Source organism: Mercenaria mercenaria, chromosome 18 (assembly GCF_021730395.1).
Source record: "Mercenaria mercenaria strain notata chromosome 18, MADL_Memer_1, whole genome shotgun sequence".
NCBI lineage: Eukaryota > Metazoa > Mollusca > Bivalvia > Venerida > Veneridae > Mercenaria > Mercenaria mercenaria.
In genome coordinates, this window is record NC_069378.1 from 12,054,530 (window position 1) to 12,071,666 (window position 17,137).

Genomic DNA, 17,137 nt, shown 5'->3' on the forward strand with positions numbered 1-17,137 from the left:
GCCTCTAGAGTGTTAACAAGGATTTCTTATGAACTGACCTAGTGATCTAGTTTTTTATCCCAGATGACCCAGTAACAAACTCATGTAAGATTTTATTAAGGATAACATTCTGACTATAATTCATTCAGATTGAACCAAAAGTGTGACCTCTAGAGCATTAACAGTCAAACTGTTAACAACGGACAACACACTTCTAAGGCACGCTGAACAATGACGGATGACAGACACAGGGTGATCAAAATAGCTCATCATAAGCACTTTGTGCTCAGGTAAGCTAAAATGAAATGCTCAACTTTTGAAGTCAATATTTATTAACATTAATAAAACATTTTTCAAACTACACAGCAATGAATAACATAATATGACGCGAAGAAGCTTTGCTATCTGTTACGTCACATTGTTATTTATGCTAAGAATCTTTGCTGTTAAATCAAATAGTCATTTATGCTACTGTTACTTAGCATTGTAATTTAGGGTAAGAATTCTCATTTTTCTGATACGATAACAGTTTTTACATAAATCTCCCGCTTCTTGATGTTCACAGCTTATGCCAAGAATTCTCTGTTTTTAACGTAATTGTTGACAACATGATAGTATTAAAGAATTCTGCATGTATGTAAAGACCGATCACTTTTCTGTCACTTCACATTCTCAGATATGCTAAGAATCTTTGCTTTCTTTTACTTCACACTGTCATTTATGCTAAAAATCTTTGCTGTCTGTTACTTCGCGTTGCCATTTATGTAAGAATTCTTACTTTTCTGATAAGACAACAGTTTTTACACAAATCTCACTTTTCTGCTTCTTGTTGTTAACAGGTTATGCCTAGAATTCTGTTTTTAAAGAAATTGTTGACAACATGATGGTAAGAATTCTGTATGTATGTAAAGACCGAGCACTTTTCTTTCACTTCACACTGTCATTTATGCTAAGAATTCTCACTTTCCTGTTTGTGATACTGTTGGAGAGTGGCTGACAATGTTTGTTGATGAGAAGAAAGCAGGGAGGAGGTCCTTGCCCCACCAATAAGGTTTAAAATAGAGACAAGTTCTCCTAACTGTAGTTCTATAGATGGTAATTTACTCAGCTCCTGTATCTGTTGTTTGGTAATCAGTCTATTTTTAACATACCCACCTGAAAATAAATAAAAAATATTGTATTATTTTGATAGTAACATAAAACAAGCAGGCAGAGGATAATGTGATATAATAAATTGCGTATATCTGAGGAAATAAGCGTTTTCACTTGAGTGAATGATACTCCGGATTTGGATGATATTGTGGGACAACAGTTAAAATCTGAGTCAAATCCTTTAAGTAATAACAGAGATGAAAGTTTATCATGCCTCCTACCAGATTCTTGCATTTCTACTGGTCAATAGACGTCATGTGGAGACAGGATATATTCCATATCCTTCAAGTACATTTCAGATATGAATTTTGATTAAAACAAAATGGCTACCGCATCGCTGTCGTAATTGAATCAAGTCAGATTATTAATTAGCTCCAGTGATAGTACTGTTTCCGAAAGTAAATTTAGTGTTTTCTTGTCGCTTTTATTCACTTAGTTTAGGCTCGTGAAGTTTGACAAAAGTTAGCCAAAAAAGCGGAATAACTCTATATGGGAGACACAGACGTTGAAATCTTGTTTTAAGTTAAATCATCATGAAATAAAGGAATTCACAAAACAGTTTTCGGTCTCAGCTGAGTTTGAGTTTGAAATTTTAATATCAGTTCTGCTAAAACTTTAAGCTGTAATTCCAAATGAGACTGACCATCAATACGGAATACTCACTTTAAAACATTTATTAACATAAAATTTAGTCTTAAACGTGCTATTAAGTTATAAATGAGAAATAAAGTTTCATTATCAAACTCAGCTGAGACTGAAAATGTTTTGTGAACACGGGGCCACAATAATGTGAAAGAAACTTTTTAAAGTTTGAAAAAATCCATACTGCTATTCCTTCAATACAGTGAAAGTGCACTAAATCCATTCAGTAATAACAGAGATACTTTTAGTGCATAAATACTTCAATATGAAAATGTACATACAAAGAGTGGACATAATACAAGAACAAGAGGGCCATGATGGTTTGCAAGTTTAGTTTTGCTTGAACAGTTTTGGTAGATGTATTTGCAAAGAAAATTTCTTAAAAGTTTGAAATAGTGCTAATGATTTCAGACAAGAATATTTTTATAAAGTTTCTACTAAATAAATACAAGCAGGTAATGTGTATGTTTGAGTTGGAGGGCTTGTGGGGAGGGGGAAGGCGAGGTAAGAAGGGGGAATGATGTGAAATGATAATATCAGGCAAAAAAGTTTTTCCACTACATACATATGGGGTTAAGTGACCACATCCCCAAGTGGCCATGTTATTTGGATGAAACAGAATAATTTGTACAATCTTCGTAAAGGGTCACCCAAGAAAAGTCTGTGTAAAATTATTTTAAAACTGGGCCTGCTGTTTCTGACAAAATGATTTTTAAAGTTTTCAATATATAGATATAGGGAAAAGTGACCATGCATTCAGGCGGCCATGTTTTTTGAAGAATCAGAATACATAGAACAAACCTGGTAAAGGATCACACAAGGACCATTTGAGCCGCGCCATGAGAAAACCAACATAGTGGGTTTGCGACCAGCATGGATCCTGACCAGACTGCACGCATGCGCAGGCTGGTCTGGATCCATGCTGGTCGCAAAGCTACTATGTTGGTTTTCTCATGGCGTGGCTCATTTGTTTGAAATTATTTCAAAACTGGGCAAGCAGATTCATACAAGAAGATTTTTAAAGTTTCCACTATATATATATTGGGAAAAGTGACCATGCCACATGGTTTTTGATGGATCAGAATAATTTTAACTGCCTTTGGCCCCTATGTGCATCCAAGCAGAACTGTTCGAAAATTTTTGGTAGAGATCCACCCAAGAAACATCAAAATCCATTAAGTGGTTTTGGAGGAGATATTGTTTAAAGAAACTGTTGACTATGGATGGATGCACACATGTATGACGGACACAGCATAATCACAAAAGCTCACCACAAGCACTTCATGCTCAGGTGAGCCAAAAACTGATGACAAAAGTTTGCAGCGGAACAGACGAATGTCAGGAAAACTTTTCATAGTATACAATTTGCGGACTAAGAGAATTGCATTTGAGCCACTGTTTTGACCATTTTGCATATCGGTATTTCAAACATTTCTAACAGATTTATTTAACAAACAGTGTAACAGTAACATGCATCAAACTAAAAGACCAGTATCTTGCTAAACATTTTATAACTTTACACATGCTAGTATGAATTGCAGCATCATGTACCTATATCAGCTTATAAAAGCATCCCTATTTTACAATCTTGAAACCTAATTGTCTTTGGTCTGACACCTCTATTTATTATTTTTTCTGGTTTGCATTAACATATGGGTTCATCAAAATATCAAGTCTGAAATTTAGTCACAGACCTACGAGACAAAATGCTTAACCTGCACTGCATTGTCTCATTGTTAAATCAAGAAAGGAAATAATGAAATTTGAATTCATGTGTTTCTACAAACATCTCAGAAAAATTTTAATAGTATAAACTTTGTATTCATGTGCTTTCTACAGACATCTCAGCAAAATTTCAGTAGTATAAAACTGTCATATAAATGAAGTTACAGCAAAGACATAAATATCAAGCACTCCTAGCTGTAAGTCCAAATTTAAGACTCAAAATTTGACCATTATGAGAAATGTGTACAGTATATTTACCCAAAGGAACAATTTCTGAACATTTCCTCAGCACATTCCAGACTTCTTTAATTTTGACATCTTTAGAGGTTATCATGATGCTGTCCCCAGTAAGCAGGTAAGAAAGATTTGCCTTTTCTGTATCCTTTATTATCTCCCTGTAATACAATTATCACTTATTAAAGTATTTGTTTCTCCAGAAACAAATACCAGTCACACTTATCTATAAATAACCATCTTCAGATTGACAAACTGACCAACATGATCAATGCACTATACTTCATCTTGCTGCAAAGAAAGCATTCGGGGCTCTCGTTTGCTTTTGGGACTGGGACCAGGGTCCATGCAAGGGGGGAATTTCGCATGATTTTTCAAAAAAATTCTTTGAGGGGGAATTTCAAACGCGAAAAGAAATGCAAACAAATATAAACATTCTTTCAACTTTACTGACCCAAACCTGAATTCTGTTAATTATAAACTGCTGTATGAATTCTGCCAAATATAAACAACCTTATTTAGACATCACACTTCGTATTTTTTCTCTGAGCCACTGAATTTTTGGAAACAATAAAATTTTAAGGCCAACAAATCAACTGCAAAGTGCTAAGCACTGATGTTCTTGGACTTGAGGGGGGAATTTTTTTGAAATAGGGGGAAAAAAACATACCATTTTGAGGGGGGAATGGGGCCGATATTCGGCCCCAAATTTTGCCAAACGAGAGCCCTGGCATTACTGTACATACCATCAGTTTTCCCTTCCCCCCTCCCCCCAGAAAAAATTATCAGTCAATGAATGCTGATTCTGATGCTGCACATAGCTTAAAAACTGGCTATTTGCTTCAGACTGTTAAATAATCCTAAGGTGTATCAAATTGAAATTTAAAACTAGAAAGTATATTGAAATCAAAAAGAAACAATCAGCTTTTATTCTATATTAAAGAGGGGAGGGGAGAGGGGTGGTTAAATACAATATTTCATTAAACCGAAACAAAATAGGCAATGGCATTTACAATAGGGATCTGGCATTTACAACTTTACATTTAAAAAATAGGGATCTGGCATTTACAATAGGGACACTTTAAGTAATGAGTCTTTTTGTCCTTCAATAAATACCTAAAAGGATATAGCAACAGAAAAATGTTATAAAATGTTGCTTAAATGTGACTATCCACCTTTAACAATATGTACATAAAATTATCAGCTTCATGTTCATGATGCATATGAGGTTTCATTTGAATCAGATGGAAACTGTCAGATGAGTGGAGTACACAATTTATAGCTGTAGTCAAAAAAGGGAGATAACTCATGAACATGCAACTTAACATAATTTATAACTCCTGACAGTATGCACATGTCCTATTCATGTTGATGACAGATACTAAGTTTATTTTGAATCTGATGAAAATTTGACCTCAGTAAACAAGGAAGTGTGACAGATGGACAATCACATATTTTTCTAAAAGGAATTTCAAAACCACACGTTTACTTTTGTTATTTCCCCTAAAGTATGAAGGAGAATAACATAAACCATGTCACCAAACTTACCCCATATGTGTGTTATTTAGTACATGCATATACAGATCTTTCAGTTTCAAATCAATTTTGATCTCACGGAGGCGTACAGAACTACACGGTAATCGGTGACATATGATAATCATTTCACTCTGTTCCACTGTCTTCCTCAACTGACGGATTAGAAACTGCTCATATGGATTTTCCTGAAAGAAGAGAACAGTCTTAATACAGTTTCATGAAAAAAAAACACAGTGTTTGACAAAAATATAGGGAATATATTAACATATGGACATGAACTTTTCTCTGATGCAAACATAACAATTTGAATATAGTGAGGTATCACTGAGATATCTAAACAATATAATGAGCCATGCCATGGGAAAACCAACTTTGCGACCAGCATGGATCCAGACCAGCCTGCGCATCCGCCCAGTCTGGTCAGGATCCATGCTGTTCTATAACAGTTTCTCTAATTGCAATAGACTTTGAAAGCGAATAGCATGGATCCTGACCAGACTGCGCGGATGCGCAGGCTGGTCTGGATCCTTGCTGGTCGCAATGCCACTATGTTGGTTTTGTCATGGCACGGCTCATATTCAAATCAAGAACATATATGAAAAGAATGCTTTTTCAGCGGTTGTTTGGATTCAGAACACACAAGGACCTTTTCAGTATTTTTCAGACCTTAGTACCTTTTCTATGAATAAAATTTTCACATCTTATCTTCTAACCTTCAGCCTGCTGGTGGCAAGTGATTCTGTCTTTGCAACCAATGCAGACAAAAATCTGCCTGCACATCTGTGCAGGCTGATCATGGTCGGCACTGTTCACTAGTCAATAAATTTTTTATTGAACACCCCTTCGAATAATAAATGGTACTGCCCAAAATGAATAACAGACCAGTCCATTTTAGAAATTCAGTGGGATAAAGACTAAAACAGAGGTAAGAAACATACTATTCTACCAATATGTTTAATGTTCCGCCAACAACAATAAACTTACTGACAACATCTATATTTTGTACATAAAACAGTTTGTTCCAACTTTATTGTGATCATCCTCAAACACAGAATGTTATCAAAAACAAGAGCTGTCAGTTGACAGTGCGCTCGACTATTGTCAGTGCTTGATAGTATAATACAAGCTATGAGTAAAACTTTAACATTACAATAATGGAAATTATTTTAGAACTAAAATAATTTAATTTATTTTTTCTCAAATTGTTGCTCATTAATTACCGTCTGCTAGTTTATTAAATTGTCGTCTGTTTTCGTAGATAAACGTGTCATTGATATTGTTACACTTGGCTGATCTGAACTGGTTCCTACTGATACTGGTACCCAGTTGATATAATATAAATACCAATAATCTCGTGCAGTTCTCTCACATTTTGCTAGCTACACCGTCGGTAACGTCAAAACTATTTACATGTTTTGATTTATCATTGCAATGCCTCGTGGTCAAAGGCGGGAACTGATATTTCGGAGGAATCCTTGCAACAGAAATATTTTGCAGTATGTTCCTCAGGACAATGTTAAGAGGGATGCTAGGTGCAGATGCTTTAGAAGAGAATGTTGTTGACGGTGTTACCAATCTTCTGCCGGTATGTCGAAAAATAATATCACAGATTTAAGTAGATTGTTTGTTGTTCAAACATAGATCTTTAGGTTTTTTCATAATACTCACGAATGGGGTGTGGCGACGCAAATATATAGCTACGCACGCGTCTACAGGCTATCCTTTTGACTCTATTTTGGCATACAATATCAGTAAACTCTGCTCCACGGCTATTCAAATTTTACTGTGTATATAACTTTTGGTGACATTAGGCAACATGTACTACACTTAGCTCGCAAAATCAAAGGTGTTTTGTATACACAAATGTATAATTTTATTTAATAGATGCTATTTTGACAGGCGTCTCTGTTCATAGTCATGGTTTCCATGCATTTTCAGTGTCAATTTAAGGTTATAAGGTAGAACTGGAGCAGGTGTCTAACAACAGTTCGTTTCTGTAAACATCATGTTTGTAAAAATTAGATTTCGTTTTTGTATCCTAGCTACTATTTTCATATTTTGATATTCATAAGAAAAACATGAGTTCAAGCTAAAACAAAATATAAACAAAAATTAGAAAGGTTATTTTACATGTAGAGAAATATTTGCTTGAAAACTTGTGGAATGAATGACCTAGTAATTGAACTGTATTTGACATTTCTTTACAAATTTTACGCTTGACAGATGTTTACTTAGCGATTTAGTGTCAGCTTTAATTAAATGTTAAGGCGAGGAGATAAATAAGGTATTACAACCGAAATGCACAGACAAAAGTCTGTATTTTGCAAGGGTTTGGTAGTTAATCTGAATAGTTACTAGCGCATTGAATGTACAGAAAAATATTAAGTTTTTTGAGAAATCTACTAACGAATTCATCACTTACGTTTCAGTATACTAGGTTCTTACAAAATTGATGAGATATTGCATTATGTGTATAACTTCAGAGATCGCGCATTGCGTTAGAAGAACGTATTCTAAATGAGTTATGACGATCAATTTCTTTTACGTCAAAGCACTTCAGCTCCATGGTCTAAGTCAAACAATAATTTATGGGTCATTACATGCAGGTTAAACCAGTTACCATCAATTTTTATGCAAATGTATTATGACTGTAATTTCTGTAATCGTACGTGGTTTATTCGCAAATTTTCTTACGATGTAAGATGTACAAATTTCAACGCGTATATGAAGTCTTTAAGTAATCAAAAGTTTTCGTCTTTTTGTTCGCGCTTCCTTTCATAAAGGATCACTTCTCAGATTCCGTCATTTTAGAAAACATAACAATTGGAACATATTATCTCTTACACAAACTGTCTTCTAATTTCATTGAATTGCTATGTTCACTTTAAGAGTAATAATTAAATACATTTCACTGAATTCAGAATAATCAATACGCAAATTTAAAATAATATTGACTGACCGAGTAGCCGGTCCCACTGCTAAATTTCAAGATTTCAGTAAAATGTTTCATTTCACAAAAATATTTCAGGTGAATATAGAGGAACTCACCAATTATCATACAATGAACGATCTTATTAACGGTTAATATAAGTGGGTTCAACAATTAGGTCACTTCGGATCTCGGTTTGCGTCATTCATGCGCAGCAGGTTCAATTTAACCATTTATAAATAGTTTACGTTATGTAGCATAGAAGTATGTCAAAACATTAAATTCACAGGCGAACACAAATTAAAACTTATTTGTAGATCTAATACACGAGGACGTTGACATATCAATTAAAGTCGCTTTCATTTGTAACTTAACCAGGTACATAACATTTGAATAGTTTGCTAGATTTTAGAATCTGCATAAATAAAAGTTGAACATTAGTAAATTGTTACATTTCTAAGATTGTACCGGTTCGTCACAATGACAATTTTTACCGGTCATTCTTTACTTGCCGTTTTTTGGTCTGACAAAGCTATATCATCATACAAGAATTAGGATATTTAACAATGTTATGATTTTTACAGAAATAAATCAGTTGGATTTCAGTTTTTTCTGTTACAAACTAAGATTTATAATTTTGTCTTTTGATAGTACCCGGGTGAATATTCCGATTTTGGTATTTATTTTCACCGTCACTGATGACTTGATTCATGGTGCAGACTTGGATTTACAGCAAACATAACATTGACGGAATTGTTTCCAATCTTAGCAGCGGTTGTGTTTTGGGGATCAGACTTATTAAACAACTACTGAATAATAAGTAATAAATCTAAAAGCTCTTTTGTCTCAGTAGGGCAGTTATAAGTACCTTGTACAAACTATCATGTAGTTGTCAGATTTTATTGCTTTCCTATTAGCGCTAAACATGTACCAGGTCGTTACGATGACATTTTTGATACATTGTTTTGGTTTAAGTTATTCAGATTCAGATAAGCAGCTCATGATGTAGATCCATAGAGTTCGAACATTGTTACAATCTTAAATAAAAGTAGCACTTATACCTCGGTTACATACAATACAGCTAGATTCTATTAAATCATTAAAAAAAAAAAAAAAAAAAAAAAAATAATTCACTTACCGTTTAACTTAACATTGACCGATATCAACCCATCACATTATTTTCTTATAGTGTTTGTTGTTTGTGAAAGACGAATTTAACTTACGTTACAGGCTTAAAATCCTACTCCGCTGCTATTCAATTAATTCTTTTGTGTGTATGAAACCAGGATTATAATAGGCACGTACCACACTGTTGCACGCAAAACCAATGGTATTTCATATAGAATTATATATAAAATAGACTCTATTTTGACAGCTGTTCATAGTCGGGATTTTCATGCTTTTTCAGTTACAATTCAAAGTTGAAATGTAGGACGGAAGCAGGGCTTTAAATTAATTTCACAAACTGCACAGGTTTTTCATTTGCATACGGGTTTCGTCATAAATATACTGTTAGACCGCTGTCGAAATAATTGTGCTACCCGAGACAAGCGGGCTCTATCAACAAAGTTTTTAATAAGGGTCAAATGCGACTGCTTCCCGTGCACGATATACGAGGAATACGAGTTGAAAATATGTTAGACTTTGTTTATTGTATCATACCTTGGTTTTTTTTATGTGAGCAAACGATTAACATACGAACTGTTCAAGTTTCAGACTTGTCCGTAGTTGAGAACAAATATGCGTATATAAAAATTCAAAACAATGAAATATGTATCTATCAAACCCCGTTATTTCAGAATTAAGGAGTCGAAATCGGGTCACATAAATTTTTCTATAGGCGCAGACATAATGTCTCCTGTATGTGCATTAATTATCTCAATAAATAGAGAAAAATTAATGATCTTAAGTTCAGGACTTCTACTCGTTAATCTGGAGTAAAATGTCAGTTTTTTCTTCTTTTTTTTTCTGCCGTTTAAGCCAAATCTTTAAAAAAGGAGCTTGTACTGTCTAATTGTTGATGCAAGTTATATCAAACTCATAGCTTTTGAAGTGGTAAGATTAGATTTAGTAATATATGGCCTACCGCAAGTTAGTTTGTTCAGGTGGCAAATTCATTATAATTAGGCTCGATATTGATGCTAAGTCACATTTTGTTTCGGTCAGATGGAATACAGTATAAGAAAGTAGGACTACAGTTTTATGGTAATTACATAAAAGATGCGATTTTTTAAAGAAGAGTTTGAAAGGCGGTAGAATTTGGCGGATAAATTATAAATTAATTGTGGCGGTAAAATTCTGTCGGCCGGATACGGTGTCTGTATGTTTGCATTCAAATTGCGTACTTTGGGGTATCATATGTTTACCAGTTTGTGTTAACTGGATAGTAAAAGGTTTTGCCCTAGTACTTGGCAATTCCTAGTGTTGCCTGTGTTGCGTATGTTGCGTTGCTCTCAGTGGTGTCACTTTGCCTTGCCTTGCCTTTCATTGACTCGTGTTGCGGTTTCGCTCATTCTCGGTGAAAACCGAAATGGGTGGAATGGTAGCTCGACGTTCAATTGAAATTGTTGTGTGTTTGCATTTGAGTGATACCTGTTATAAAGTACAAAGTGTCTTGTGTTGCTTTACCTTTGAGTGACACCTGTTACAAAGTACAAAGTGTCTTGCGTTACTTTGCGTTGTTTGAGTGATACCTGTTACAAAGTACAAAGTGTCTTGCATTGCTTTGCCTTATGGTTCGTTGTGTTATATTGCCTCGCTTTACATTGGCTCGGGTTGTGCATTTAACCGCATCCCGGTGACACCCGGGCTGGGTTGGATTCACAATTCGAAGTTCGATGGATTGCGCAGTTGCGTTGTTTTTGCAAGCCTTGGGTTGGTGCGTCTGTTCTCCTCTTGGTTGACGGATTTTGCTGTGCTTTTAATGACTCTACATGGTGAGACCCTTGTTGAGTCATAAGCCGCCGATCAACTCCCAATATTGTCAATATACTTTTACTGAATTTAATTAAATTATTACAAAATGTATCATGCGTATGTTTAACTATCGTTGTAAGTATCAATGCATATTCTTGATGAATAAAGAGTATTGTATGAGATAATTGGTTTTTATTTTGAGTAATAAAATAAGCATATTCTAAGTTCTAAGGGGCCATAATTCAGTCAAAATGCTTGATAGAGTTGTCTGCTCCTGTTTACAGAATGGGGTCATGATGGTAAACAAGTATGCAAAATATGAAAGCAATATCTCAATGGACTTTGAAAATATTTGGGGTGGTACGCAAACTTTAACATTACAATAAGCATATTCTAAGTCGAAAAGGGGCCGTAATTCAGTCAAAATGCTTGATAGAGTTGTCTGCTCCTGTTTACAGAATGGGGTCATGATGGTAAACAAGTACGCAAAATATGAAAGCAATATCTCAATGGACTTTGAAAATATTTGGGGTGGTACGCAAACTTTAACATTTATTCTAAGTCGAAAAGGGGCCATAATTCAGTCAAAATGCTTGACAGAGTTACCTCCTCCTTTTTACAGACTGGGGTCATGGTGTAAACAAGTATGCAAAATATGAAAGCAATATCTCAATGGACTTGAAAATATTTGGGGTGGTACGCAACTTTAACATTTCTGTGATGCTCACGCCGACGCCGGGACGAGCAGGATAGCTCCCCTATTCTTCGAATAGTCGAGCTAATAAAAGGACTTTACTAAATTTACGGCCTTTTAACATGGACTTTTCAGCTCTTCTAAGAGTCTGGAATAAATAATTTCCCAGGACCTTCCAAAATTTTTAAGGACTTTTTAAGAAAGAACATCAAATTAATTACAATTGCTTTTTAAGACAATGATTATAATATTATATAGTATAAACCCTGTTCCATCAATTTTTTTCAGAAATTATTATACAACAATAATACATTGTCACAATCAAAGTTGATTTTTTATATCGGAGGGTTTCAAGTCACATGATCTGTCTTGGCAATGTTACATAATTGTAGTTTACCTCTTTAACTTGTGAGGTTGCTGGATCCCGGCATGAAAATCTCAAATAAGGCATTGGCTTTTCTATAACTGGTGCAGTGACTGCTTCAAATATCCGCCGCTCCATTGGCTTTGGCCGTGGTTTCTTTGTTCTAAACTTATGACCATGACGGACTTGACTGTACCAGATCTGTGGAATAGCTCCTACAAATATAAAGTGATAATTTATACACTTCTATAAATAAAAACAAAACTGCAACTTTTGAAAAAAACAAGAGCTGTCAGTGGACAGCGCGCTCGACTATTCTGAGTGCTTGATAGTATAATATAAGCAATGAGTCAGTGGACAGCGCGCTCGACTATTCTGGGTGTTTGATAGTATAATATAAGCAATGAGTAAAACTTGGTAAACAAGTATGCAAAATATGAAAGCAATATCTCAACATGCTCAATGGACTTTGAAAATATTTGGGGTGGTATGCAAACTTTTAACATTTATTCTAAGTTGAAAAGGGGCCATAATTCAGTCAAAATTCTTGATAGAGTTGCCTCCTCCTTTTTACAGACTGGGGTCATGATGGTTAACAAGTATGCAAAATATGAAAGCAATATCTCAATGGAATTTGAAAATATTTGGGGTGGTACGCAAACTTTAACATTTATTCTAAGTCGAAAAGGGGCCATAACTCAGTCAAAATGCTTGATAGAGTTGGCTCCTCCATTTTACAGACTGGTCTGTAATAGTCGAGCTAAAAATGGTGCAGGTCCCTTCATCTTATGGTAAACAAGAAGGCCCTGAAGGCCTTGTATTGCTCACCTAATCTAGTTCTTACTCAAAATTATCTAGTATCTAATTTGTCCTAGATTTCATAAAAACAAACATTTTGGCCATGTTTGAAATAAATCAGATAGATCATTAACCAAAGTTTTCATTGACATAGTTCTTGACCTCAAGTAACCCACTTTTGAACTTGACCTAGGTTTCTGTATAGTTTCTGAAATAAAGTTGCCCATTTTTGCTAAATAACAGTTGATTCAAATATGCTGTGCAAGTATTTAAAAGCATAAATTTGATGTAATCACAAAACTGCCTTATAACCAAATGTCTGTGATACCTTTTGGTCGTTGTAAATATTTTCTACTGTAAAATTCTCTCTGTGTTATGCAACTCATAACGAAGTTAGAATGTGTTTTCGTTCAGATCTGGCTTAGCTCTAAATTCAATAAATATTGGTATGAGCTGAAACAAAAGTATAGTTTCAAAGGTGGCAGTAAATGACAGTAATTTTAACCTTTAGCCCGCTAAATTTTTAGAATGGACTGGTCCATCATTCAATTTGGGCAGTACCATTCATTATTTGAAGGGATGTTCACTGAAAATTTACTGACTGAATAGCGAACAGTGCAGACCATGATCAGACTGCATGGATGTGCAAGCTGATCTTGGTCTGCACTGGTCGCAAAGGCAGAATAACTTGCCGCCAGCAGGCTAAAGGTTAAGACTAGCGCATATTATTTTGAACACTGGCGGTTCAGCAATTTTAATGCTATTGGCTCAGTCTAAAATCTTGCATGCACATGTAAAAATTTGTTTCGGGGTATGATTATTACAGATGACTGTTCGCAGATGGTGTCAATATGAGGTAAGATAATTAATGCCTTTGCCCTGTATCACTAGATTAACATAGGAATTATTGAGAACTGTCAAAGTTCATGCTTCCAATTGTGGCCTTAATGAAGATTACATTATTGATTTTCCGACTACTGGGCATAGAGATTTAAGAATGCTCAGTGGGCATGCTCTGAAAAAAATCAGGTAGCCAACAGACTCTTGACATGTGTAGCTTTGAGTTTCTAAAACCCTTTATTTTGAAATATCTGCCTTCATTTATAACAATTGGAAAGAAAGACAGCATTACGTTTACTGAAAAGATCTGAAATGAATTTAAGCCAAAAGGACTAACATGTTACTGTTTTTGATACAGTTCTTCATTGAACATACATGTTGAAATAAGGGATTTAGGGTAACACCAAATTTTATATTAGTATATTGACAACAGGACAATTAGACAGCCTCTTGTCCTATTATGATAAACCGGAAGAGGTTATTATCTCTGATAATGAATTAATGTTGACATTAAAGCATATTGCCTCACTGACATTTTTTATGAACATTTTGTGCTTTTTTTCTGCAATTTATTATTTACTATCATCGGCAGTCCGCTGTGTATTTGAAATCATGCATGCAGTGTCAAGGAAGATATCTCCTCGCACCTGTTCGCATCATATTTCCAAAGTTTAAAATTATGAGTTATATTAAACACATTTCAAGTATCTACATGAATATTAATGTCAGTATTTTATGACTTTTTTAGATTTTTCAATGTCTTCCTTTTACCTTTAAACAGTAAAATGCAGATACAGAGAAGGCTTAGAGGGATGACAACCATATTCAGGAGTGGCAAATTCAATTGTCTGTATTGCCCAGGTTGTCGCAAAGCTTGTACGGACAAGTGAAATTTAACCAGAATTTACTATATAACTATCATACGGACAAGTACAAAATAGCAATTGACAAAAATGGACAAGCAAGTCAAAATCAGATTTCGCCATGCATGATATATAATGTCAGATCATAAAATACATCATCCTGCAGTGCTAAGCCAAATTAATAAGGCTACCAGTCTAGCTATTTCTATCTTATTTCGATTGGGCTACCTCCATATATTCATCACGTTCCTCAGAATCGATGTGTGCACATCAAGCCCGAAAGAAGCAAGTACAAGTTGGGCGAAATCGGCATACTATATGGGGACAGTCTAGCTATTTCGATCTTATTTCCTTGAAACCTTGATTAAATTCTTCTGAGTCTTCTTTTAAAAGTCGACTTTCGATTGGGCTATCTCTATATATTCGGCATGTTCCTCATGTATACAGAATTGACGTGTGCACATCAAGCCCAACAAAAGCAAGTACAAGTTGGGCGAAATCGGTATATCCAAAGAGCTATAAAATAAACAGATTGGCAACTTGAAAGGCATATAGACCAAATCTGGCCAACATCCCGTGACAACTGAATGAGATCTCGTTGTAAGCGTCTGTTGATCATGATTGATCAAGTCAGCAAACGCTTTGAAATAAGGTTACTTTCGGATCATTTGTTTATCATGATAATGGTGCATTTTTAATGTTATTAGTATTTTCTACACGGGGAAGGAATGAATTTATGATTGAAAGTCTGAGAAATCAACAGTTTTCGTTTGAGAAAGGACTCAAATTCGTTTATTACGTGCCGGGCGTACCACCAGTTTTATACTTCAGTAACCATCTGTTGGTTTGATCATGACTGATCAAGTCGGCAAACGCTTTGAAATAAGATAACACGCTAACACAAGATGACGCGGGATTATCCCAAGTTGCCATTCTGTGTATTTTATAGTTCTTTGGTATACCATATGAAATCTGTGGACCCCACCTATTGTTCAATAAGCGCCCAAAGGATCATGATCAATTTATCATCTGGCAAAAAGTTTGTTTAATTTTTAAGACACAAAATAACACAGACAGGATTTGCACTGTTACTATTAGAACAAGACATAGTACAATTAATTCTAAAACGATAGTCGATACCTAATACGACCCGAGATTTCAAAAAAATTGCAAGAAAATCTTACTGCGGGTCGCAAGTTTCAAGGGCGTCGCCATATTTGCATACTGCAGTAACTTTCTTACACTAAAAAAAAGATAAACAGATCATAATATATGTTTAAAATAATAAATTTGCAATGCTTTCTGCTTGTATTTAATCATTGAATTTAATCTATATATTAGCTAACTAGTTATAACTCTTAATTTCGTACTTATGTTTTTTTAGACAAGGAAATGAATTTGTATGTATATATTTAAGGACTTTCATCATCATTATCCATTGTGATTATGCACTATGTGCTATATATATATACTAGACATATCATTTTGATTGTTTTTAAAAATACAATAAAATTGAAAATGGTAAGGGTCGGGTTATTTTGAGAACGAAAATATTCACTCCGTAAATACGGAAATCGATTTCTGCAAAAAAAGCAAGCGCCGTATTGACTAAGATTGAATTAGGTGGTGACAGGTGTAGAAATATTTAATTTAGTACATTTACACTGTTTTAGACTAATGTTATATATTTGACAGTTTGTGGTAAGTGTCCCGCCTTTTGCTTGATTTCTTTATGATGATTACAAAAAATATTCTCGTTAGTTCAAAATGCTTGACAAGTCACAAGACACACACTGATATTCAGAGGTTTACTGGAATATGGTAACAATGACAAAGCAAATATTCTTAAAAGCCAATTTCAATCTGTTTTTACTGCACTTAAAAGTAAAATAGAAAAGGTGAAAAACCATAGGGCGCCCAACACGACATAAACAAATTATTGTTGGACTAGCCTTGTCCAACAAATTTTACGCGATCCTAGGAAATACTGAGATATTTTTTTCATATGGGCAATATCCTCACTCGCATCAAACACTTGAAAGACCAAAATAGTGGAAGCAATTTCCCATGAAATTTTCATTACTACCAACGCTTAACATGCTATAGGTTTAAATGCGGATTATGTCATGAATTGGACATAAATTCAAATGAAACTTACATGGATCGAAAGGGGATTCAATACCTCATTGATTAATGTAAAAATTATCAAATAACATCCAAAATTACGAATTTTCTGGTGATTTAAAGCTATGTTTGTACTGTACACAATTAATGTTTACAGTGTCTACATGCCAATATGCGCAAGTGATAAAACCAATAGCTTTACATGACTGTGCACTGTGATTTATCCTCCATTATTTTGGTCGTACAAAGTTTTGACATTTAGATTGCTCTGTCAACAAAATGTAAAACAAGCTGAACTCAATATTTTGACTAGATTATTCCTGTTCATGACAAAGCTCAGG

The 17,137-nt window shown here is 34.6% G+C and overlaps 1 protein-coding gene across 2 annotated transcripts; it reads right to left on the bottom strand.

Annotated features, from left to right (window-relative positions):
* Positions 1 to 271: 271 nt before the first annotated feature.
* Positions 272 to 15,898, bottom strand: LOC123538696 (uncharacterized). Of its 2 annotated transcripts, none has more exons than XM_053530700.1 (5): positions 15,857 to 15,898; positions 12,205 to 12,386; positions 5,281 to 5,453; positions 3,757 to 3,893; positions 272 to 1,134 (listed from the first exon to the last, which is right to left on the bottom strand). In XM_053530700.1, the coding sequence occupies exons 1-5, from the start codon at positions 15,885 to 15,887 to the stop codon at positions 929 to 931; spliced, it is 729 nt and encodes a 242-aa protein (XP_053386675.1). In that variant the 5' UTR covers positions 15,888 to 15,898; the 3' UTR covers positions 272 to 928. The 2 variants fall into 2 exon arrangements, with proteins under 2 accessions (XP_053386675.1, XP_045178922.2); XM_045322987.2 differs by lacking the exon at positions 15,857 to 15,898 and adding an exon at positions 13,298 to 13,370.
* Positions 15,899 to 17,137: the final 1,239 nt, after the last annotated feature.